The sequence below is a fragment of the Corvus moneduloides genome, chromosome 1, assembly GCF_009650955.1.
Source record: "Corvus moneduloides isolate bCorMon1 chromosome 1, bCorMon1.pri, whole genome shotgun sequence".
Classification (NCBI taxonomy): Eukaryota; Metazoa; Chordata; class Aves; order Passeriformes; family Corvidae; genus Corvus; species Corvus moneduloides.
In genome coordinates, this window is record NC_045476.1 from 94,925,298 (window position 1) to 94,951,680 (window position 26,383).

At 37.3% G+C, this 26,383-nt stretch overlaps 1 protein-coding gene across 2 annotated transcripts in view; it reads left to right on the forward strand.

Annotated features, from left to right (window-relative positions):
• Window positions 1-26,383, forward strand: part of RPRD1A (regulation of nuclear pre-mRNA domain containing 1A) — a 44,103-nt gene that overhangs the window by 12,196 nt on the left and 5,524 nt on the right. The window contains exon 7 of one of the 2 annotated variants that reach the window (XM_032118944.1): window positions 2,851-2,938. The exons of the other annotated variant lie outside the window; for it this stretch is intronic. Coding sequence (XP_031974835.1) covers window positions 2,851-2,895 — 45 coding nt within the window. The 3' untranslated portion in view covers window positions 2,896-2,938. Of the gene's footprint in view, window positions 1-2,850; window positions 2,939-26,383 lie in introns of those variants that run through there. 2 annotated transcript variants of the gene reach the window in all.

A 26,383-nucleotide genomic window follows, 5' to 3' on the forward strand; every position in this document is an offset into this window, starting at 1 on the left:
CTTCTTCACTAAAGCTTGTTCTTGCAAATGTTTTTAGTTAACCTAAACAACTTTTCTCTCCAAAGATAAATATTTAATTGCCGCTGTTACGTCTTTGCTTCCAGCACATTATTAACACATTGTTTGATTCTACTGTTCTAAACCTACTAAACCAGCTCTTTCTGTTTTTTTAGCTACTCAGTCTTTGTTATATGTACAGACTTAGTTTTAGTGGTGCAGATAGAAAGTCTTAGTCTTACAAACGTAATTCTTTATAGTGTAATTTTTTTTCCATGCTCTTTTCATTCATTGTTGTAAGTCTTAGTTATGTATTTGCTAAAGGATAAGAATTTAATTCCTGGTTTCAGCACAACTTTTTAACCTGACTCAAGTATCCATTAAACCCAGTAAAATGTAGTCGTAGCTTCTACGGCCTGTTACGCAGCTGGTATCAGCATTAGCACCAGCAGGACCAAACAGAAAAGAAGGATGCAGAGTGAGCAGCTCATTATGAGCAAATGATCCTTTAAGTTATTCTGTTCTTTGCTGTTACCAGACATCTTTTTTCCTTTCCTACTATTTATTACTGTAAAGCCTCCTATTGAACATTCCACATATTTAGAATATGTCCATAATTTCATGTCAATTGCTTCCCATTGCTAACGTGGGTATTACAGTAATGGAATTGAAGCTGCAACATTTTGCAAGAGGAGATATCTGAACAATCATGGTGCCCTGTAACTGCAGCATATGCATATATGGTCCCGAAATTAATTACTCTTCAGGTTTCGTCATATACGCCTTTCAAGAACATTTTCTTTCTCTAGTGGTTTCTTTATCTTTTGATAACTTCATAACTTGAGTTCCGATTTTGTGGTGCCTTTGTTCAGGAAAATGCTGTTCACAATGTATTTGAAGTCGTCACTCAGATCATTTGTATCACTCCTAGCCTACTCTTACTTCCTGACTTACTTCCTTTCCTCTATGCCTCACAGAAAAGCAATTGATGAAGGTTCTTCCTGTCAATCTTACTGTGTTTATCCTGTGGGAAGAATATCAACCAACTTCATGTAAGATAGATGCTATGCATGGTAGTGCTGATTGCAATAGCAACTGACCCAACTGCATAATGGAACCTGGAAGATTAAAGAACAGGAAGCCTTAAGCTTTTCATCACAAGCCCTGCCTTCCCTCTGTGTGTGTAATGGGTTTGAAGGACAAGTTCCCACAGTTTCAGTGAAGGGCTGGTTGTCTGTATGACTAGTTTTTGTAGCTCATTACCAGCAGTTATACCCTGTTTAGTTAGAGTAGACTACTGGGATAGTGGATTGCTCAAAAGGCAGTGACTTAGTCCTTCAGACAGATTTAGACTTCTGTAAAACAAGTGAGCTCAATTTAAAAGAAATTAAAAATGGTAGTGCAGCTGTGAGCAGATTCCACCCTTGTTGGTTGTTTTCAACAAATATAAACCAGTGTAATTTCCCAGTATTACTACATTAGAGAATGCATAATTCTGAGAGAAAGCAATTGCATATTACTGGGCTGTTAGGGTCCTTCAGATGGTTTCTTGGCTCAATTATTTAAACTGCTAAAGAATTTAAATCTAATACAGCATGGTTCCATTTTTGGACTAGTTTGAGGCCTTTCTTTAAAAAGTAGGAGACAGTCTTCAGTATCTGTAGCAGTCTGTTCTAAACAGGTGAAATCCTAGGATGCCGGAGTGCACCGTAAGAATGTTTTTTGGCTGATTAGCGTGGCATAAATACAAGTTCCTAATAAAGAACTATGAGCCAGGATGGTGTCAACCCAGTTACTGATAAAGACCTATGAGCCAAGAGATTTTAAAGAACAAGAACCTTAAAATGTAGTTTCTAAATTAGTGTTGAGTAAATTGACTTCATGCTCACTACCAATAGTGCTTTTTGGTTTGGGAAGTGGAGGCTGATAAACATTCTGAAGTTTTGAAATGTAAGATTAGGATGTCTTAGTGATATTGTCTGTAAGGCTTGCTGACTTAGCGTATGTAGGATTTTTTTTGGTGATTAAGAAATGGAGATGAAGCAAAGACTCTGTTTTTACAGATTTGGGAAATTCCATGGCTCAAATTGAACCTTGCTTCCTGGCTTCTCATTTGAAATAGCACTAGGAGAGGGCCTGTCACCTAGTTCTTTGAGAATGTATTTCCCTCAACTGTCTGTCCCTTGCTGCTCAAGTTTCATTTCTGGTGAAATTAATTTGTTCTAGACAAGCTTGTTTCTTGTGTTAGACTTCTGGCTGTTGACACTTTCCTGAATGTAACTTGGTCTCTCAGTTGTAACAGAAAGTCTTTATTTCTTCCTGAATTAGTATCACCCGTCTGGGAGTATAATGCTGAGATCCTAGCTTACTGATTTCTTACCATACCAAACAGGTATAGTAAGGAACAAATGGATGTATTCTTAGTTGAATCTAGAAATGTTACCTGCTGTTAACCTGGTTTAACAATTAGAATTGTAATTACTAAAGAATTGTCAGTAGCTTTCAGCTTAAGATAGAACCTTTAGACCTAAATTTGCAGATCTTTTATCTTCTAAAGATAATTTACTGGTAAGTAATTTTAAATAACAATCTTTCCATGAATAATTTTTTATGAATAAGAGTCTCTTTAATAGTTATTTCTGAAACAGAAGTGCATGATTCCCATCAAAAGCAAGGTAATGTATGTGCTAAATCTTGACAGGAAATTTTGATAACAGATAAATAATGTCATGTCTGCATCAAAAGCTAACTGTACTGCTTAGTAGGTGACTTTCCTAAGTATGTTTGGGGTAAGTAGTGTCATCTTTAACTCTTCAGTTGTTTTCTTTAACATCTGTCTAGCTTCTGTTGCAGGTGGTGGACATGGACCTATCTTCTAATGATGTCAGCATCCATTAGTACACACATCCTGCTAAAAATAAATTTAAGAATCAAAATCTTGTATTGTCTGTTGTTTTTGAAAACTTGAAGAGGAGGAATTCTGTAACTACTCATACCAAACCTCTGCTATTTTCATCTATATTCTCACAAACGTTGCTGAGTTTATGCCTGAGATGGATCAGTATTTATTCAGTGTCATTCCTTTTTCTTGAAGACTAAAATTTTCACATGGTTGTTCCTAAAACTCTCACATTCTTTCAGTGAAATAATTCAGAATTCCCAGTGCAGAAGTTTGGGAGTTGCTTGCATTGAAGCTGCTATTTCCAAAAGGAGAAAGCTGTGAAAACAAGACTTTTTTAGACTTCTTTTTAAATTACACTGTTGGGTTTACATGATCAGGAATGAGAAGTGATGAATGTAGGACTTGTCCTTCACAAGCACAATAAAAAAACTTCCACTTTATTATAAAGTAACAGAGAAGCTGTGCTTTATAATTGCACTTAGGCCCCTTTAGAATCCCCCTCAAATTTACAATCGTGCTAAGGAGTATTTTCTGTTCACTTTTGGTAGTTTTAAAGTAGTGTAAATATTTAAGGTTCAGTGTACTGTGGCTCCAGCTAGGATTTCTAGCTAGATTGGATTCTGTCTATTAGAGGAAATGGAAACTTTTGCAGAAATATTTTGTGGAACACTTTTTTTTCTGAAGCCTTGGAGGACTGATACCATTCCTATTTTCTATTACTATGGTTGACTTTTCCCCTCTTTGCTTCTGTGTTGTATCTCCCTGCCTTGTCTCCTAGTTTTTCAGCAGAAATATTGGTTGGTCTCTTGGTCTCACTGACGGATAAAAAGAGATATTTGTGTTATACAGGAACAAGGACTTGGGTGTACATAAATTGATACCCAGATGGTTTATGTCCTTTTGATAAGACTATCCTGTTATTCTAGAATTAATATGGCCTTAAAAATGACATGAACAAGAGAAGAACTTGATTTACTGTTCTCTCGTGTTTCTTTGCTTTTTGCCTCTCCCTGCCCCAGACTCATGGATTATAAAGTAAATAGTCTCTTACTAAATTTCAAATAAAGGGTTTGATAGTTGGAAATCTTACATGACTCATGAACGGTAGGTGTGAGTAGGGGATCACAAGACGCCCTCTCACCTTTATTTTGACCTTTTGGAAAGATGTAGTATTGCTACACTTAGCATGTAGTGGACATACAGTTTCTTGCACACTCTCATCACCTTACCACTTTAAATTTGGGAATATCTTGTCACTAGGTCCAAAATTTTATGAAGGAAGTGCTACTTTGGGAAGCCTGCTCTGATTTAGCAGCTTGTATTTAGTTAAAGCACTTAATGTTGCTGTCTTGCATTTCTGATTTTCTACAGCTCTAGAAGCAGTATTCATATTCTTATGCTCACACATCTGGTTTTAATTGTGGTTTCTTAGCATGTTGAGAGAATATTTTATGTTCAATGCACTTTTATTTCATGACTGAGCTTTTATGGCTCCATATAGCTTGACTTGTCTTCCTAAAGGTTTTAATTTTGTCTTGGGATTTTACAGATAAACAGCAAGCAGTTAGCCTTGACTTTAGCTCTGGATTTGAAAGACTTTTTTTTTCTCCTTTGTTAAGCAAACAGTTTAGGGGTAGCAGTGGTATAACAGGCCTCTTATCCTTAAGTTTTATTTTGCAATACCAGACTGGATTGGTACTATTGTCTACTGTTGCCCTTCACCATGGCCTTCATGTTATCACAGACTGTAGTGCTTTTCTTGCTGGTTTTTTTTTTTCTTTATACCCCCTTACTCTTCTCTAGTATGTTTGTATGTCAGGTTTTTTTGTTCAGTGACAGATTATTTAGGGTAATATATTCCATTATGCTTTGTACTTTTCAAGTCCAGCTAATTGGGATTAATTTTTTCATAACCTTGAATCTGAGCATCTAAATTATTTTACTGAGCTTTGGTTGACGATTGATTTGTAGGATGAGCCCTACACTGCCTTTTGTTATGGAGTGGAGTTTGCAGCACTGTAGGTGATCTACAACTCCGTAAATGTGGCAACAGTGCAGTAACTCAGTCTGGAATTGGAGCTGAGCAGGTAACAGTGCAATGATTACAGAAATGGTAGCTGGGAGGTATCAGGAAGTGGTCAGGAAGGTTCATCCAAACTCCCTAGGACTGTTTTGCTTATTTGAGATCTGATACATGCTTGATAACAGAAATAGTGGTACCTAATAGTGGTACAAACAGACCCTGTCGTGTGATCTCTTGACATGATGAGTGATTGTATTCATTTTTTTTTTCAAGATTGCAGCTTCAGAAACTGAAGCTGACTTAGCATTGCTTGCAGTTCAGGGAATCTATGACTTTTACTGAAAGGTGTCTTTTGAGTCAAGGCAGATATTGTTAGGCTGAGGGGAATATGACTGGATGTCTGTTTTTATTATAAAGGGGGGAGAGCCTTCACCAAAATTTCTTTCTCTAGTGTCCCAGTTTCAAGTAACTTGCGCTGTTTTTCAGAGAAATATATGTAGCTCTTGACCATCAGGAAGGAACTGTAGGCTAAAGATCTTTAATGCATATATTGTTTATGTTCTAGCTCTCCCCATCATGCCATGTACAAAATGGAATGTGATTCAGGAACAGACCACTGTGTTTAGGTATTTGTGTAGATTGGTTGAAATCCCTTGCTTATAGGTTGGCTATTTGAATGGCCATTTGAGAGGCTTTGTGTAGTGTAAGTGGTTTGAGTTGCACAGTGCAAGTCCTTTAGTGAATATTGGCACTGGGGTTGTGTTTCTTTAAAAAACAAAACTAAATTTCGGTAAGATCGGTAGTTTGGATTACCTACCCAAAGGTGACTGGGGAGAATTAAGTGACCACTGAAATAGAAGTTAGAAGTTAAGTTGAGGGGATGTGTAAAATAAGACATAGGTTGCATCCCTTATCTGCAGTAGAAGTAGGCTTGCTAAGTGTTCTTGCAGGTTGCTGACCTATCTTTTAGATGTGGTTGCTTAGTTTCCATAAGCACTTTTTTCAGTGACAGGAGATAAAAGTTTTAGAGTTTCAGAGAAGTAATTTGCAAGACTAGAGTGGAGAAACAGCAGCCCTTAATGACAAACACAAAAAAGCAAAGTCAAATGGTCAGTGCATTTTGTTCCCGTGTTGTACCTGTTCTATGAGAATAATGCTTATTTGACCCATTTTTATAACAAATTTATAACTTCTCTGTACTTGAGCAATAAATATACCTCTTTCATATAGTGACTTATTGACTGCAGCCTCAGATACCATAGTATAGAGTTACTCAGTTTGTACCTAAAAGAATATTAGACTTCACAGCTCACTGTTGACATTCAGAGCGGCAGAAACACTTGAAGGCTTCCACCTTTTAAATTGACTTATCAGATATGTGAATATAAATCCTGGCTTTTCCAACAGATTGAACAGGTTGTAGTTTGTACTTTGCTCATCCTTGTAAAATAAAGATAAACTTTTGCTTCAATTCATCACATTTTATAGCATTGTTTGTCATTCAAGATACTTTTGTTTTGAAACAAGGTAATAAAAATGTTACAGATTTTATATTTTTTTTTCCATTTCACCCTTATTGTTTGTGAAGGGTGAACTTTTTTTAGCTTTCACTCTGCAACCTACCCATTAGTTTTTATTTGAAAGGGGGGAAAAAAAGGTAAATATGTGTGAGATACCACAAGATACCAGGTACTTAATACCCTTGAGGTGCATTTTGAATTCCTCATTATAAAAACATTGGGAGAAGATACTGGTCTTGACTAGCTAGGACTTGCTGTTGTTTGTGTGACTTTTAGCCAGAATGTTCCTGGCTATTGCCAGCCAAAAACTTCATACTGTTAATCAAAATGAATGGATCTATCTGTGTCATCCTCAGAAGAACAAGTTTTGCAGGTATGTAAAACCTTGTGCAAACATCTGAGATGATGGGAAATTATAAAGGGAATAATCAGTGCTCTAACTTGAACTGAAGTTTTTTGAAGGACAGCTGTAGATTGGCAAGTGACTTTTCTGTAGTGCATTCTGCAGTAGATACTTCCTTTGCTTTGATCAGGAGTTTGCTGGAATAAAAAGAAAACCTGGATATGAGAAATTGATGTAGGAAATACTGATACTGTAGTGCCTGTTTACATCAGTAATAGCAGTGAGATTTTTCAAATTCAAACTGCCTTTTCTGCAATCCCTAATTTCCAACAGTAATATTGTTACTGTTTAAGTTTTTTTTTTAAATCTGATGTTTGCGTCGGTAGACAATAAATTTAAAGATTTTTCTTTTTTATCTGTATTTTCAATACAAAGCAGAACTGCAAACCCTGCTTGTATCTCTCCTACAGTTAGAAACTTGCTTTTGAAATTATTTGTTGAGCTCTGAATAGGAGCATAAGACCACACTGAGTGACAGGTAGTCATTCTAGGCAGACTAGACATCGGTCTTTCTCTCTGGGAGTTACTAAAGAAACATTGTAATCTAGTTCAAAAAACCCTTGATGTTATGTATGGAAAGGGAGAGGGAAGGATGTTGGAAAGCTCTGTTCCAGAATTTGAGATTACTTGTATAAAAAAACTGAATGAAAATAGGTTGCTTTAGTTAATGTCTTCTGGTTGTTTCATTTAATAGGAAAATAAGCCAGTGTGTATTTGAAGATAGTTGTAGTTGACTCAAAAGCTGTGCTCCTTAAGAGTTCTCTTTAAATAGTGTCCAAATTAAAGCCTCTGTTGTTAGGCTGATACTCAAAAGTTGTTTTAAAACTTCTACAGTTTTAAATTGTATTTATTTTAATGTTTCTGCTGTCACTAAGATCTAGAAACTTTATTATAAATAAGGTTTTTTTTGTCTAACGAGCTTCTGTATTAAAAGGAAGCACCATGCTTGAGTTACACTTTACTATGACCTATAACAATCATTACATTTTTTTGCTCCATTTCTGATAATGGTTTGCCTGGTTGATTGGAAGGGCTGATGAGAACTGCTTTTAGAAATCTCTGGTAGAAGAAAGAAGAGAAATGGCTAGAACATCAGCTTGCTTTTTCTCTCAGCCTCTCTGAAACAACACAAAACAGATTTTATTCTATTGCAGGCTTCTGATGTTTTCACTCAAAACTACTCCAGTGCTTACAGAAGAAGCCAATTGTGTAAAATCTGATGTAGAACATAGTGGCACTCATGCTGTTGTGGACAGCTGATACTTTTTTGGAGAATTTGAATGTACACAGCAAGGAAGCAGTCTTCAGGTGGACAGCAAGTAGCTGTGAGTTGGCATGTGTGCATCCAGTTACTGTAGATCTTGGGCAGAGTGCTCACATTTACCCCTGTTCTCACTTCTGCATAAGAAAATAATTCATCATCTTATGTAGTGGTCTGAGGTGGCAAATATTTTCAGAGCCTGTTAATGTATCACCTTTTGTTATGTTGTATTTTAACGTCAGCATAGGGGAAAGTAAGAAATGTTAATTTCCACAAACTAATTAGTAAGTATAGGTGCCATTTTTATGACAAAAACCTGTTTGCATTTAAAAACAAAAACATGAATGAAATATTCCTCTTTTGGAGTTGACATTTTGTAGTGTGTAAGAACAGTGCACTTTCAGTGTGGGGATTTTTTTTGTTTTTTGTTTGGTTGTTTCTGGGTGGGGTTTTTTTGTTCTTTTTTTTTTCTTTTTTTTTTTCTTTAAACCCAGAGCTTTAATTGAAATTTGTCTACTATTAAGCCCATCACTTATGGGCAAAATATCACGGGAAATAAGAAGAACATTCAAGAATACATGTGAATATTGCATGACAGATCAGAATAATTTTTAGTTTTAATAATTTTGTTGTAAGAATTGGGCTCATGAATAGAAATGAAAGAGTTCATAGTCAAACTGCTTTAATCAGAAACGAAAGCTATTCTGTTTTCCTAGTTTGAATTCATTATGATCTTCTGTAATGGTCCTACTAAACTAGCCACAGGGTTTATTGTGACTGTTGCAGACAACTTCCATCTCTTCAGCTATGGCTAATTGCAGAGGGCAGAAATACTCTTCAGTAGGACTCAGTGAAACTGAATTTTACAAATCAAAACCAGCAAAGCACCACAGTTGCACTAATGTCTTAGTTAAACCTGGGGAATTTACTTCAAAATATCCAGACTTTTACAATAAAATCAGCTAATCCTCATTCCTAAAAAGCTTAGAGAACAGTAGGCCACTTCATGGTGCAGTAGGTCAAGAGCACCAGCTGAGAAAAGATGAAAACTGTTAAGGAACATAGTTCTTAGCTGGACTGTGCTGAAAAACCCAGTTCTTAAAAACTCTCTATCTTTCTCTTAAAGCTTATTGATGAAATACAGAATTACTCAATAAAATTGAGTTATGTTCCCTTTCAGCTAGTAGCAACTGCAATTAGTTAATACTGGCCTGATTCTGAAAATTAATCTCCAAGATTAATGATAGCCTTTTTTCCTAGAGAATCTAGTCTGGAAGGCTTGCCTCCATGCTGAAACACATGATGAGGTGTGAATCAAAAGAGGGTGGAATGGGAGGAGGAGAGCTGGACTTTCACATGATGGTACAGCTACTTGCAGAAGTATTTATTCTTGTATTGATTGGAAACTGAGATTTTATGATCATGTAGACACATGCCCACTGGTTTTTTTTGTGGTTGGGTTGGGTTTTTTTTGTTTTGGGTGGGTGGGGTTTTTTGTGTGGTTTTTTGTTTTTGTGGGGGTTCTTCTCCTTTTTTTTTTTTGCTGGCACCCTATTTCAAAATGTGTTAAGAAGCTGGGTTATTTTCTTCATACCTGGATTTCTCTCATTGATTGGGGTATCGCACATGTGTCTTCAGAGTGGGGTGAACGGCTTGGAGAGTGTGAGTTGAGGTTGAGGACAATGTTGAAACACCAGCTCTCTGACTGTTCTTTGAAGTTGAGTCAGTAGTATTCTGGGGGGTGTGATGTTAGAGTAGTTGAATGCTGTTTTAGCAGCAGTGAGGGAACAATGTATCTCACAGCTGTAGTGCTTGCTGAGAATTTGTTTCTTAGCCAGGAAGAAATGGAAGTCAAAGGAGTGCTCACCACCACCTGATAAGTGTATACCATGGTCCTTACACTTGCCTTAAAACTTTATTTTAAACCAAAGGAATAGCCAAAGTACATTTACTTTTGCATTTGACTGAAGCAGATGTGAAGTTTTTCAGTTCTTCCAAAAGTAAAAAAAAATACTGTATTGGTCTAGCTTGGAGTTGGTAAAGCTTTTCCACTGCCAAAGTTTGGAGTGCTGTGGAGTAAAATTGATGGAAATAAGGAGAAGCAGAATGTAGAGAAACAACACAGGATGATGTATAAATCCTGTAAATGGACTCCTGTGTTGTCTTGGAATTTCATTTTATTTATATAGTTTGAAGATGTATCTCTGACATAAAAAATGCATGAAGTTGACTTTACTAGAGAGGGCAAAACATTTTTCTAATATTTCTCAGTTATTGCTGGCAGTGATTGGCAGAAGAGGAGGGATGAATTGCTGTTACATAGGGCTTACAGGTATTGTCCGATTTCCTGGGAGGCTTGACTGTTGCAGTTACATTGCCAGTCATATCAGTTCTTTCCTTTGGCCGGGAAGCAATCCTAATTATTTAGCTCTTGCAAGTTTGATAAAATTACTTCTGTGAATATGTAAAGAGAGGAGAGGCCCAGAGAAATGCTTCAGTAGCTCTTCTCCCCTCAGTCCATGCTAGTCAGCCTATGGAGCATGGAACCAGCCATAACTTCCACTGCTCTTTGCCACAACAATAGTTAGGTGACGTAGAAGACATCAAAGAATAGTGGGGTGGAAAGGGGAGAGTTGGAGGGTGCACACTGGCTGGGAGCTACTGTGGGATAGAGAATTGGACTAACTGGGATGGAGATGGGACATTTGGCTGTTTGTTTAGAGGAACCAGGTCACATCATAGTTCACTGAATGGTCTTTTACCGCTGTGCTGCCCCATCTTGAATAAATGGTACTGCTGTGGGTGTAAAATTGTTGTCTGTAATGATAGCATTGAAACTGTTTCTTTGAAAGTAAGGAATCTAAGGAGACAGTGTTTGAGGTATTCTCTCCAATACCACTAGCTGTTTTATTTTCTTGCCTGATTCACTATTAAATTCTTCAGTTTTTTCACAAAAACATCTTTGTTTAATTTTCTTCATCTGTGAAACTGACATCACAGCAGGTTCTTACATTCTGACTGGGTTTGTAATTTAGAAATATATTATGAATTTGAATTGATTATAAAACCCCTCAACCTTATGCACACTAGTATGATAACCCTATTATCTAATAGAGTACATCCCTCCATCACAAATAGAAGAAAAATCTGATGTTACAACTTTTTGAGATTGAAGATGATGTTCAGAATTTGGAATGAGATGGTATATATTTCAATGGAAACATTTGAAACATTTTGTTAGTGTCAAAAAGGAATTTTGATTACTTCTTTTTCTGCACTTCTGTGCTACCAAACTGAAAAGGATACGCCTTAAGTCAGTGCAATGAGAATGGTATTTTTGAGGGGCATAGGTAGGAGAGGAATGTATTACCAAGTTTTAGGCAGAGACAAGTATGTTACATTTTGGTTAATGGGGGAAATAAGGACTCTGATGAGATAAAGTGCTGTTAAGAACATTATCTGGCCCAAATAATCTCTCCCTGAATCAGGCTTATTTCTCAACGCAAGAGATGCACTCTCCCTCTGTAGTTGAGTTTGTTTTCCATAGTATACACATAATTTTTAAATGGGGGTGAGAGAGGAAGCTGAGAAGTAGGAGAAATGCCACAAGCTTTCTAAAATAATTGTAGGCATTACTGTAGCTATGCACCAGAGGGCTGGGATATTAATCGGTATTTTGTGATTTAGCACAAATCCTGAAGTATTTAAAACTATTCTGTGCATCTCTTGATTTAAGTATAGGCTGGTATTAACAAATGGATAGAAATCACTGTAAAATTAAGCTTTAGATCTTCCCAGAATTTAGACATTTCCCTCTGTATTTTGGTGGGATTTTTTTCATTCATCCCCATGCATCCAGACCAGATTTTTTATGTTACCCTGTAAATGTGTGGAGAATCGGCTTTGTAGTCAGAACATGCTACAGTTTTAAAGCTTGGCTGGAAGCAGAATTTGGGGTAGAAAATGTGTAGTGGCTGCTTAGTTACTTATGACATTGAAAGACAGTTTTGAAAAACAGAATTGAAAGTTGGAGATAAGCATTGAGTTCTGAGTTCTGCCCTTCAAAAGACCTTTATTTTAAGGTCAGTTCTGAAAATAGAACTTTAACATGTCAAAAATAGCAATAAAATAATGTGAAGTGGGCTGGAGAATCAAGATTTACATCTGACTGTGGTCCTACAGGTTAAGTAGATGCTTATTGGGCTCTATTTCCTCAAGTGTTAGGTTCTCATGACCACTTTCCATTCCTAATTATGTATTTCTTCCTTTGTTTCTCTTCAGTCAGTATCAAAGGTTCATTTTACTCCAGCCCAAATACTTCATTGGACAGCAAAGGAAGTAGAGGGACGTCATTGTTTGTTGTTACCACAGTTATTTATGCCTTTAAACAGTTCTCACATTTTATGTGGAACACTGAGCTCCTTATAACTTCCTTAAAGACAAGCCTCAGAACTGTCATGTTCTCAGTAAATGTGAGCCCTTTGATCCTGAAGAAGGTAGAAGGCAGGAGACAGCAGACGGTGTAACTCCCCCGAGTGTTACACTTGGCAATGTTTCAAACACAGAGTTTTGATGTAATTTATTTCTAGGTTGCTAGTAGCTACCAGAGTAGGAGGAATGATTCTGCAAAGGCAGTAGATATGAAATCAGTCATTTTCTGCATCACATCCCTATTTGCTATATATAATGACCCATTGCTTTATTTCTTTTTTTGTGCACTATCATTTATTCTGCATTCTCCTCAAACCATGGTCACTAAGAGACCACTGAGAGCATTGCATTCATAGAGAATCTCCTTTTTCTTTGCATCCCTCCACCTTGTCTTTGCTGTCCTACACATCCAGACTCAACAGTGAAAGCTGGTGCTTTTCATTGCCCAAGATTTCAGAGAATCAAGGTGAAGCCCAGCTTACATTCTAGATATGTTCTGGAAACATGAAATTTTCCATCTTAAGTTACCTGTTTTCTAATGCAGGTAATTGACATCCTTCAGCTGTAGTGAACCATGGGCAAAAGGTGGTAGCTCAAAAGGCCAGCATATTCGATAGCTAAATTTGGCAAGCTGTGCCATCATCAACTTTATTTTGGAGTATTTGTCATCCAGAGGAAATCAGGATTTTTTTTAAATTGATACTCAGCACATAGCTTCCAGACATACCTGTTTAGTCTTACTCATTTATGATTCCATAATAACCAGTGTGAGAGATGCTGGATGAGTGCCAGTAGATCATGGTTTCCTCTTTCCTCATTTTCTTTCTTCTGCTGACACAACTTCTGTTGTGGTGATTTTTGTTGCTGCTGTTGTTTTTTAAAATGGTGGGACATCAAACAGTCTTTAGTTTTAGAGTATTTAAATCTAGGAGCTGTACCACTGTAATTAGCATTGTATACACTGACTGTTTAAAAAACAATTTAGCATGTCATCTTGAAAGCCAGACATTTCTTGTATTTGCTGTCACAGGTCATGTAGTGAATAGAGTGCCATTTCCAGTAGAGAAACACATCATTTGGCATAGGATGATGTTAGATGCAACCTCTGTAGAGAGAATTCAATTCTGTCTGTGTGTATACCTGTTGTTTGCTCTCTTGTGATAACACAACTACTGTGCTTAGTTCATCTGAAGATGAAGGAATGGAAAGTCCCTATTTATAACCTTACCTGTGGAAGAAATCAAACATTCTTGCTCAGTCAATGTTACCTCAAAGACTTTTATCCTCAGGCTGAAAGATTGTGGAATAAAGTAGTGATGCAGGTGCACACCCAAAGCAGAAGGTACAGTCACTACATACAGGTTTGGTTTTGAGAACCTGCCTGAGCTTTTTCAGACAACACCTTCTTCTTAAGAACCAGCAATTCCTGCTTTTCTGGATTTCTTCTTGTACGATAGTGCTGTCTTAGAACACAGTAGCAAGAAATTTAACATGACTAGGCTATGCTTCAGACAGTAGTCTTTAAAACACTGCTCCTTTGGTTTCCTGGCTAGCTTCTCACCTGTAATTTATATGGCTTGTTAATGCATTCCCTTGCTGCAGTGCATGTAGATTGAAGTCATCCAAATGTCATTGAAAATTTAATGTGCAGTCTTCTACAGCTGCTTTATACCCATGCTCTCAGCATTTCTAGAAAGGAGCACCCTGAAACTTCTTTATCTTACGGCTGATTAGTGTCCTCTGCCTTATGCAAAGAGAGGAATCCAGGCCAGTTTTCTGGAAGACCAAGATCTTCCTTTTTTCCCAGTCCACACTCCAGTAGAGTTGTTACGCTTTGTGCTTAGTCCTTGAGTCCTAGAAGGATGCTGCTTTATTATTTGGCTAATCAGTGTTACTAATACTGGATCATGCAACTGCTTTTAAACCAGTTGAAAATTATTGTGTTGATCCATATGTAAACCACAAAAATATTACTAGCAATTTTTTTTTTTCAAATCTAACAGTTTAAGACAGAGAAGATTCCTGTCACTGCTGACTAGGAACATCTCACTTACTCCGTTCATGTCCTCTGCGCTCTGTGTGTGCGTGTACAACTCGGCAAATATTCTAGCCCCAAACTGTTGAAGCCATGTTGAATAGTAGCTGCTGTACTCAGTGGAAAATTAATGTTCTTCTCATGCAGCATGATCAGAAAAAGTGTACATGCTCAATGGCAGCTGTAGGTTTCAACCTTGTGTTTCTGTGAAATAGTAAGCAATAATTCTTAGGCTTCTGAGCGTAAATCCATACATTGGCTGTAGAATAATCTTGGTCACTTCAGCTTCAGGTTTGGATTTGCCTGAAAGTATTCATTGTCTTCTGGAGTCTGAATAGCTATCATCCAGTTAGGTATATAACTAAAAGAGCAAGAGAGTTTACAGAAGCTACTCTTAAAAATACCAGGAGTAATAAAGACTGATGTTCGTAATGTAGGTTTTACAATCTTCAGTTACAAAATGGTGAGCACAAACTCCAGATTTGCATATTTCAAAGTAATTCATAAAGGCTTACCATTTAAATATCTATTTTCTAATTTAAGAAATCATTATTGTATTCTGTGATTCAAAATCTAGAGCATATTCTCCATGTGAGCTAGTGCCCGAGTTTCAGTAGGAGATTGCTAGAAAATACTGAATTTCATTAGAGCTCCAGTAAAAGCAAAGCTACTCATGAAAAACATGCACACAGACAAACTGTGTGAGGGTCAGTAGGCAGTGGGAGTTAGTGCTGCAGTGGGAGGAAGGGATACTCTGCAATTCTGAGAATGCTGTGGGGTCCAGAGTCTCCCTGAAATAATTTCCTCAGGAGACATGTTCTTCATGTCCCTCAAAATGTTTAATGGCAGACAAGCTTTTTCTTATGCTGCTGCATACAGATGTACTTGTTAAAGCATGTTGCTCCTTTTTTCATGGCACACGAGTGATTGAAAATGGTTTTTCTTCCAACATTGGGGTACCTAGTCTGCTTTTATGTAATATCACACAGCTTTTGCCATGCTGCACAATGAACTTCCTCCTCCAAATTTCAGTTCATTTGGAAACATAATGAAATATGCCCTACACAGTTGCAGCTTTCCACCTACACATGAATGACTGTGAGGAGGGTTTTTTTGCTGGTTTTATTTGGTCCTGTGGTCTTGACTCTTCTTGATAACGTAGCTGTGAGCAAGTCACTTCCCCTCAACAGCGGCAAAAACATGATTTTGTTCTTTTTAGCTGTGAAAGTGGACGACAGATGTGTCCTCTCTGCACCATCAGCAGGTACTTGCCCTCTCAGTAGGGGCTCCTCTTGCTATGCTATTGCACCATCAAAGACCTGCTAGAGATGGCTGAGAGTCACTGAGGGACTCATTTGGGCTGTTGAGCCCTCCAGCTTGTGGTGCCTGGCTAGCTTTGGTTTGAGGGGTGTCAACAGAGAAACTGCCTTTTACTTTGCAAGGCAAGCCCTTTAAAAAAAAATCTAAAAATTTGGAATGCATGGTGAGTTGTATGGTTACTCTTTAAGATGGTATCTTAAGTTTGGGTGCGAGTCTTTATATTTTATTGTAAGTCATGGCCAAATCATAAGTAATTTACCATGTGTACCTTGGATTTAGTGCTGTTCGTTGTCACGTTTCCTGCCCTACATGGGGAAATGTTGCTGCTTTGCATGACATTGCACTGCAGAGTGACGGAAAGGTGGCACACTCAGGTCTGTTACTCAATCCATCTACCTCATGGCAGGCTGGAAACATATGCCCAGAGGGCATTTGTGTAGTTCTTCATAAACAGACACTCTAGCCTGCCACAGATCATGCCCAGCACACTAGAAATCTTAAAACAGGTCCTGGCGGGCGGGTTTTGCTGTGCCAGCTAGTCAGTCCAGTTCTTGCCTGAGCATGAGCTGCAGGTTCAGACCTGCTGGAAGCATGAGTCTATGGAGAGACCAGCCTTAAAGGTTTATTGAGCAAGTAGGGATAGACAATTAATAAAAAAGTTCTTAAATTGCTATACTAGCCCTGTGTACTGGATTTGTATTCAATTCAGTTTGCCACCATGGTAAACCCTTTTCTGCAGCAAGAGTGCTGTTTCCATTGCTACTTCAGGTCTTGTTTTCTGAGGGAATTGGAAGCAGCTCACCAGTGGTATGAGATTGACATCATTACTTTGCAATTTGGACATCAAATCTGCTAAAACCCTGCTTTTCTAAAACATTGTAAGGAAAACCAACTTTTTAAATGAGAAGTTGTACAGGTTCTTATTTTAGGCTGTACAAATGGAAGTAGAGGCTGAGGTTTTCTCTAGAACTCTCGGTACAAATTTAAAGCAGTATCAAGTTTGTGAGAGTGGATTTAGTGTGAATAAGAGAGAAGATTGGACTGTCTGTCATACAGGAAACCCAGGGTAATGAACTTGGTGAAAATATACCCAAGTGACTTGCATTCTGACATTCAAGAAGCACATGGCAAAAAAAGGGAATTTAAGTGATTTACTACTTTGAATAATTCTATTTCTTTTGACACTGTGTAAACATGAAGAATGAAGGAATTTTTTGCATTATTTGCTTTTTCCCCCCAGTAACAAGTCTACTGAATTACTCATGATTTTGTTTGTAAATATCTTAGTAGTAAATTACTGTAACAACATTTAACTTACTGTGTTTGCCTCATGACCTGATCTTCCAAGGTCATTTCATCCACAATTGGATAGGAATATAGACATACAAAATGGAAAACCCCACAGATACTCCTAGAGCTCTATATAAATCAGGATAATGATTTTAAAGATCATTTTAGTAAAGTATAGATGACTTGAATGCATGAAAGATGCTTTTAAAAGCTAAGACATTTTAGATTGAAATGATGTCACAGCACCAAGCCTAATGAGTACAAGATGTGTTTGGACAATACTCTCAGGACATGGTGTGACTCTTGGGGTGGCCCTATGCAGGGGCAGGAGTTGGACTCAGTGATCCCTGTGGGTCCTTTCCAACTCAGCATTTTCTGTAATTCCGTGATTGCTAACTCCTGATACATGTTTTATCAGTAGATCACAGAAAGATGTGCATTAGTAGGGTGATTGCAATCTGTAGGGTTTTGGGAGCAAAATAGTTCATAATGGGAAAGAAAAGTTGAGAAAAACACTACAAATGTCTTCCGTGTTCTTTTTAATGTTGTTTACTTGTTCTATGTTCTGCTTTCTCTCTAGACCTTTTTTTTCCTCTGGTTGCTCATAATTTCTTCCCTGACAACCTCTTTTAACACCTTTCTTACTATAAAATAAAACCAGCTATTTGAGCAATTTGGAATTGGGTAAATAATGTAAAAAACATGTGGGCGTGCCAAATTTGCTGCCTGAAATTGGTTGATTGATAAGGGACTTTTTCATTATGAATTTTTCTTGGAATTGTTCAGTGCTCTCTGTTGGTACCACTTTGTTAAGGCAAGTTTTTCTAGTCACACTGTTTTAATACTAAAGCTTGAGAGTAAGCACTTTTTTTAAAAGCACTTTTCTCTATAATTCTTTAAATTATAGAATTTGTATCTATGCACATTTTTCGAAAATTTAGATTATGATTCTCTCTTGTTGGTCATGGGAGCGGTGCAGTTGTTTGCTTGCTTCATGCATAGTAGAGTTTTCACTGGAGGTATTCCCACAGGGCATATGAGGGGCAAGTGAATTAGAGTATCTACTGCTGCTGTATAGTTCTCCTTTCCAACTTTACCTTTCTTATGTTCCCATCCCTGTTCCTGAACACTGCATTTGAAGTATCTATTTCACACAAAATGAGAGAAAAACACAAAAATCACTATGTAGCGTATCAACAGTTTGTCTTACAGAATTATTTATTATCGTTAGTCATGTAAACTATAGTTTCAATTCTCAGTTGACACTGAGCATATTCAGCTATCATTAAGCAAATCAGGCTTGTGAATACTTATCTTTGAGCTGTAACTTAATGCTCCTCTTGAGAATCCGTGTATCTAAAATGAGTGGTTCAACCTACTTAATGAAACTGTGAGAATGAGTTGACAAGTGTAATGTGAAACTGTCTAGCTGATAAAATTCATTAGCGTGTACACATATTGGATGGCCCACAGCATTTCTTGACCTCTTTTGAGAACTATTCTTTAAAAAATCTTCAAAAACCACATTCTCTTCAAGTGAGACTGTTCTGAAATTGTAAGGTGGCTGTCTTTCGCAGCTTTCTTTGGGCTGGATAGGAATAATTAATGAACTTGGAAAAGACAGACATGAATCATTAAAAAAAAGAGTAGTTGGAAGAGTTTCTTCAAAATGTCCAAGGTGAGCTTTGTGCAGATAGACCCTACACTGATAGATGATTTAAATGAACAAGGTCACCAGTGTGTGCTCACCTGGAGCAGAAATTTGGGGTCCTGTATCTGCATTGCCTTTATTTATTTCACCCTGAATAAAGCTAATACAGGTCACTAGAATGCTTTGAATAAAACAGTTCTCATTTTCTTTCTTTCTTTCTTAACCCACAGGTTAGCACGGAGTGGTTCTATACTGCGTTTGCAATATATATGTTACCTTGGTTTAAGATCTCTGCTGCTTGGATTAGACTGCCACTAGTGCTTAGCCTTGTTACAATAAAACTAGGTTTTATGTTCTACATTATGTACATCTGTCTTTGACAAAGGAAGAAGATCTGGCAAAGTTGTAACCTGGCTAGCAATAGATAAATCCCTACCTAGTGACCTGCAGTGTTAACTTTCATTCTCAGAGTCACTTTCATCTTTAAAATAAGTACATGTAATCTTGGCTTTACAGCAGTTTCATACTTTAAAATGTCCATTTGTGTCTGCTAAATAATGCTTTTTGCAGTCCACATTTTTGTGGTTCAACACTTAACAGAATTAGGTTGAGAAAGATGAGTTGCACATGCGAAATCTGAAGTTGGATCGGAGACTGTTGTAATGACCTACAGGCAAGGGATGCATGAAATGAGGAATGCATGTCTGACACACAATTTTCACAGTTCATCTGTTAAGTACAGTAAATATTTGAGCCTGAAGACTTTACACAACTGTTTGTAAATGCATTGTTAAAAGCATGCTTTTCTAATAGACCACCCAAATTTTTCAGTAGTTTTACATTCTTCTAAAATTAAACACTGATACTCTTTAATTTGGATTTCCTGTAGATCATTTGTGAGTAGGTGAAACTTCAAGAAGCTATCTATAAGATTCTAGCCATTAAAATTTTTTTATTTTCTTATTTTCAAAACTGTTCTGCTTTATCCTTTGTGTGTCTGTATGGAGTAGCAACTTCAGTATGTGAGCAAAATTGCTCAGAATTGTTCTGAAGTACTTGATTGCTTATCATCAAAAGTTCTCCAAAGCTTCGTTCTGTCAGCCAGTATTTGAAACTTAAAAATTCAGTATAATTTAAGCATCTCTTGGAAGTGTATAGCTTTGAGTTTATTACAATGGCTAAATAAATGCTGTATCAGATAATGAAACACAAGGAGACCAAGCTTAACCTCAGGCAGGCATCTTTTATTTCAGCTGCTGCTCATATCTGCCATCCTGGAATGCTTTAAATTAAATCATATTCCCATAGAGATTGTCTAATTAAATCAATGTCTGTATATAGTAATTTATTTTATAAATTACTCTTCATCACCCCCGACCTTTTATGATTATGGGGAGATAAATATGTGTCAGCCTAGTAATATCCCTGCTAATTAAGCTCACTTGTAGAATTATCAGGATTGGAAGAGACCTTCAAGACAATCCAGCCCAACTGTCCACCCAACCACTACCACTGTAACCCCTAAACCACATCACCCACTATCAGATCCAGGTGCCTCTTGAATGCTTCCAGGGATGGAGACTCCACCACCTCCCTGAAGGCTTGCAAGTCCTGTTTTCTTTTCTTCTACTTTTCCAAACACTGAGCAACTTTTTGGCAACAGAGTCTTCAACAGAAAGGCTAAGGACAAGTTTATAATAAAGAAATCTTTAAAAATTACCTTTGAGATTAAGTAATTTATGTTCTTTCTCAAATTATTATGAAATGGGGAAATCCTTTTTTCTAAGGGGACATGCATTTTTGATGTACTAATGAAAATGGGCCTCAATTTAATGAAATTACAAGCCTTTGGAAAAATCTTACTTTTAATATGCTCATCAGCGATTACTTAAAACATTGCTAACTTCTGTGAAAATCTCTGTTAGAGTTTTCCAGCTTTTGCTAAAGTAGACTTCTGCAATTGCAACCATGTACGGTTGTTCTCTAGGCTGATCATGAGCTGCTTGGCCACTTGCTCTTTGTGATGTGAGAACAAATAACTTCTTCCATGGGTGGGTTGTCCATGGCTCCCATGAGTCTTAAGTAATGGGGAGATGGGAGTGATGGGTTTGAATGCAAAACTTGAACAAGTTTATATGGAACTTGCAGCAGAGGCTGTGGAGATTAAGAAGAGATCCAGGACTAGACATTACAGTAAAGAATGGACTAGAAGATCACCTGGCTGAGAAGGGAGTGACCAGCCAGAAGGGTGTAATATCATGTGGGACTGAAATGAACTGGAATTCATTTGGACTAAGAGAATGGAAGCAAAAACTGGTATGAGGTAATAGATCTGATGAAGATATTATATAGGTGGAGAATAGGAACAGGCCAAGTATAGGACTGGGGAGAAACAGGTGTAACCAGAACCAGAACTATAGACAGAATGATAAATGGAGACCAGGATTGGAGAGGGAGAAATTTAGATACAGAATCAGAAAAGCTAGAAATGGGAAGAGGCAGGCAAAAACAAGTTGTATTTGTATTGTATCTGAATACAGCTGTGATAGGAGTGTGAGAGGCATTGAACATCCTTGCTGGACAAAAGTTGGTTCTAGGAGCAATGTTCCAGGAATGGAGATGGAGACCAGGAGTCAAGGCTGCAATGAATGAGATTTGAGATACTGCTTTAGGCTGGAAGGAGCTGGACAAAAATTGCATTTTCAAGAAATGGGAAGAATAATTTGTGTCCACTGTGAAGGACTTTGCATTTCTGATAATCACTCTTCAGATGGGAAATGTCCTGATAAAATGCTTTGTTCCTGTCTGCTACTATACCGGTGAGGAATTTGTGATTTGAAGGTCTGCACTGTATTCCAGTCTGTACCACAGCATAACAGTTGATGGTAGACAAAGTCGCATAATCAGACTTTCCCCAGATGGTCACTAATTTAGTTTGTGGATTTCAAACTTCTGAGTTCATTGCTTCCTATTGCTTTGTTTGCAGACAAGCTGAGGAGTCTCTAATACTTTATTGACTTAATAACTTAATTTAGAAAATTTGCTTTGCAGTGTTAAGTTCTTGGAAACGGTAACTACCAAGAAAAATGGGATACCCAGAATTAGAGGATGCGTTTCATTTTCATCTGTCAGCTCAAAGAAGGTCTCTGAAGAAAAAATTGTGTTTTGTAATGGAGAAGCTTGATATTAGAACACCTCTGAGAATATTAGTAAATCTATGCACAGAATAATGCGTACAGTAAGTAATGCATGGGGCAGTGCATAGAACAAAAAGGAATAAACAAAGCAGTCACCAGGTAGTTGCTGATTGCTTCAGTGCTATTTACTTAGTTCAAAACGTGGCAAGACCAAATGCAAAACAGTTAGATATTAGCATATCTAAAAAGTTGAAGCTTTCTTCCAGAAATCTGTTTTCTAGGAAGTAGGTAATGTGCAATGGAAAGTTAGCCAAGTCTGTCCTTTCCTAAGCTTGTCATAACTGTCGTTTGTTCTTCTACCTTGTGTGTGAAGCTTATGGATGTTGGTTCAGTATCTTAAATTAAAGTTATTTCAGGGTTTTTTTTATCCTAAACTGGTAAATAAGTTGATCTTTTAATCATACTGCTGACAAATGTTAGCCACACCAAATTTTTAAAGGCAGCACCAAATTTAACCCGCTCATCTGTTTTCCAAGGTAGTAGTGAGGCTTATCTGAGTCCTGTAAGTCTAGTTGTCAGTCTTCCTTGCAGAAAAATATCCAGACTGGGTGAGGCATGTGATTTTAGCAAGGTAGAGTCTATAAACAAATACTGTGATTCTGAACTTCAGGATCTAGATGTCAGGCTATCACAGGACATTTGCTTTCATCTGGACCTTTGAAGATTTCTAGTAGTTTCTGCACTGTTGGACACAGTGCAGGAGAAGCCTTTTCTCTGTGATGCAGCTCTGACATCTGCACCTGAAACTGAAGGCTGGAATGGGCCTAGAAAGTCAGAGATCTCAGTTTTAAATATTCTGTACATACAGGCCATGGATGCAAAAGCCTTTTAAGCCTTTTGGGTTTTGTTTTTCTGTATTGAAGTATTGATTTCTACTTTACCTTTCTGTAGCTAACAAGGATGCAGATTAAATACTGGTCTTTCCTGCAAACCTTTTATTCTTGCTTTGCTATACATTTTCTACCACAGTATTTTGGTGCATTCCATAGCCTCGGTGATCGGATGAAGGTTCAAAGTCATATCAATGTTATAAAGGGAAAGCATATCCATGAAGTTTCAGGTTTTTTATCTGTCCCACCTTCCTATTGTAGAACATCTCTATAAAGATCTATTTTATTTGGAAGGGAATATATTCTCTGCAGTGCACAGCCTGTTTGACCTGCCCACATTTTATTATTTATGATTTCTGTAGTGTCTAATCAAAAATTATTTTGCTTTTTTGCCTGGTACTGATTTGATAGAGAATCACTATTAATCTAGGTGCTGAATCCATGTGTTGTTAGCATTGCTTTCACAAAATATTCATCTACACTGTCAAATAATGGAAACCGTAGTAATTGGTGGCAGTCTAATGAGCAAAAGAAGTTCTAATTATCTCATAAACCTGCTTTTGACTGGAAATACAAAAAAATATTGCCTGAAAGTAGTGTTAGCTTAAGCCACTGGGGAAATTGAAGAGACTTTAATTCCATACGTCAGGTTGCCAATATATCCCAAGAGTAAGGTTCTCCATAGGTAGGAAGAAATGCAAATTGAGCTCAGAGTAACAAAAGAAAGCAGCATACTTCCACCTCTCCTTGACTCTTAGAAGTAAGTAGCTCAAATCTTGCCTCATTTATACAAGGATAATTAGAAATTTATCTTAAAATCAGCATAGTGAAAATGAAATTGTAAGTCTCCATGAGGATTTCCACAGTTAAAAGTGTCAAAAATAGGATTAAGTTGTTACTTGGTTGTGTAATGTCCAGCATTTCTAATGGAGCAATGATATTAGAAATAACACCTAGATATCCCAATTCCCGCTCCTCTGCTTTCATTAAGTCACACTCTCAACATACACGCTGAGGAAAAAGGTTATAGGTACATGTGCATGCTATTGTGATAAAATAGTAAAAATACAGTGAGCGCTGTTGATAATGAGTACTTAATACTTGTATTCCAGCAGTCCAGGACTACTTAGGTAATGCCAGGACTGAAATAACAGCCTCAAAAATACACAAGCAAACCCTTTCAGAAGAGACTAGTGGTTTTAAATAGAATCAAACTGTGAACAGCAGCTGCCTTGAAAATACCTCAAAACTGCTGAGTCACTGTGCTTGAAAATCAGCCCTCTTTTGAACTTGCTCACCAGTAATAAACACTGGACATCTCCAGTGATTTTTAGAATAGTTTCAAGAGTGTTATGGGAAATGGGGTGCTCTGGATAGGTGAATAATTTTTCTGCTTGTGGGGGAGGATTCCTGTGAACATCTAACCTGCAGTTTCAGATCTCGCATATGCTTTGGATTACCAAAATTGGATTAAAACTGTATTCTGTACCTTATACTGCATCAATAATATAATCAACTATAAAACCTTACTTTTTTTAAATTTACTGTAGTTTGTCAGTAAAAACTTGGAGCAAATTTTCTCACAGTTTCCTATTTCTGAGAAGGCTTAAGGAAAAAATTGACTACCAAGAGTGCATTATGCCAGAGATATTGGTGAGAGGAAGATGACTGTTTTATGTGGGAGACAGAATTTATGAGGAACATTTTCTTTAGTGAGGAAAAGGAACCTACTGTTAGTAGTATTGATCAAGCTGATAGTCACTAGGCAACAAGTCCCAGGCAGAATTTATATGAAAAATGCTGGATGTCAGAAATGCAATGTTGTTATGGAAATGATTTATTATCAGCTAAAGGGAACTTTAAGGGAGTCAAGCAACTGACAATCTAATATAAGGCACATTTCAGGTTTTGGAGTAAAGTCTAGCAAGAATATAGCTGCTGAGTCTGTCACTAAGTGGCTGTGTGTTTGCCTAGCTTCAGGCTTCAAGCTTATGGTGGGATACTGATTTGTTGCTTTACATTTCTCATTGATAGAGAATAAACTTGGACAGGAATCAGATCTTTACAAGAATTAACTGCAGGAGGGATTTTACAGTTAGTATATTTTATGATTTTTTAGGCCTTTTGGGTGTATTGATTCTGCTTACAGTTCTGCTCATCCTCTTCTCTACAGTAGTAAATCTTTCACAGTGGAGGCCAGATCTCCTATCTTCCTCAATATCCTCATTGCCCAGTGATCAGTCTCCAGGCATCCTGCTTCTGAAAATAGGGATTCTGGTTGACTAATATTCTGTATAGCACCAAATTGGTTGTTTTTGTAAACAATGAAACCTGAAGCTGGTCTTTTCCTCTGGCATTAAAATCTATTCCCTAAAATAATAGTCAGGAGTCTCTGCAACTTGGGCTAAAATGCATAGTGAAAATGCCTGTGATTGGCCTTTTATGTGCTGGCAAAAGACTACAAGTCTTGCACAGAGTCCGGTCAGTGAGGCCTCTGGATGCTGCTGTAAAATCAGATATGAAACAGTACAGTATTTGTGGCCTTTGGGCATTACTGTAAGGATACAGTGTCGGATACAGACCTTCATTTCCACAGCCATGTCCTGAAGTCACTTGCACCGAAGAGAACATTTTGGACAAATGTGAGCAAGTGATGGTTTTTGTAGGCCCAAGGGACTCACAGGTGTAAGACTTCTTTGGCCATCAGAATTCTAAAATGAATGCTGCTTTTACCCTGTGTACTGTTACCAAGTGTTTACAGTTCCACTGACTGGGTATCTCTAGTATTTTCACTGTGTTTAGTATCTCATAAGAATCAGCATATAATATTTGATTTTGAAATATAAATTATACTGAGGAATTGATGGTCCTAATTCAGGGACACTTTTTTCTTTCTTCTATGTAAAGATTTGATAATTTTTTTTTTAGCTACCCATTACCTTCTCATTAAGAATTTAAGGTATCCCATGGTTCTCTTACTGCCCTTGGTAAGAAGGTCATGCTGCTGCCTTAGTACTTGCAAACTTTTTTAAAGTGTGTGTTGGACCTTGTCCAATAATCTTGATCATGTCCCAATTATCTAATGTTTTTTACTATATTTTTCTACTGTATTGGGTTCTACTACCAAAAGGTCTTTTCATTGTTCTTCCTTATTACTCCATATTATTAACAGTATAGTAACGTGGTTGAAAATTATATTTAGAGCTCATACATAAACATCATGATTGTTACCTTTTATAGACACAAAGTGCTTTGCACAGTGTTTTCATACTTGCTGGAACAAATATAAAAGTGTTTATATTTGTCACTGTTGCAGGATGATGTAGAATTTTCCCCCACTGTTATTTAAAAGTTGTTATAATCATGAGATCTTGGTTATCCATGGGCCAATTATCCAAGCTGTAGATTACCTGTGTGTTGTTACTTCCAGCCATTCCCAGGCTGCAGCAAAACCTGCAGCCACACTAGAAAGCATCTACATTTGATGTGTTGTGAATTGTGGTATTTTCTCATGAAGCACTGC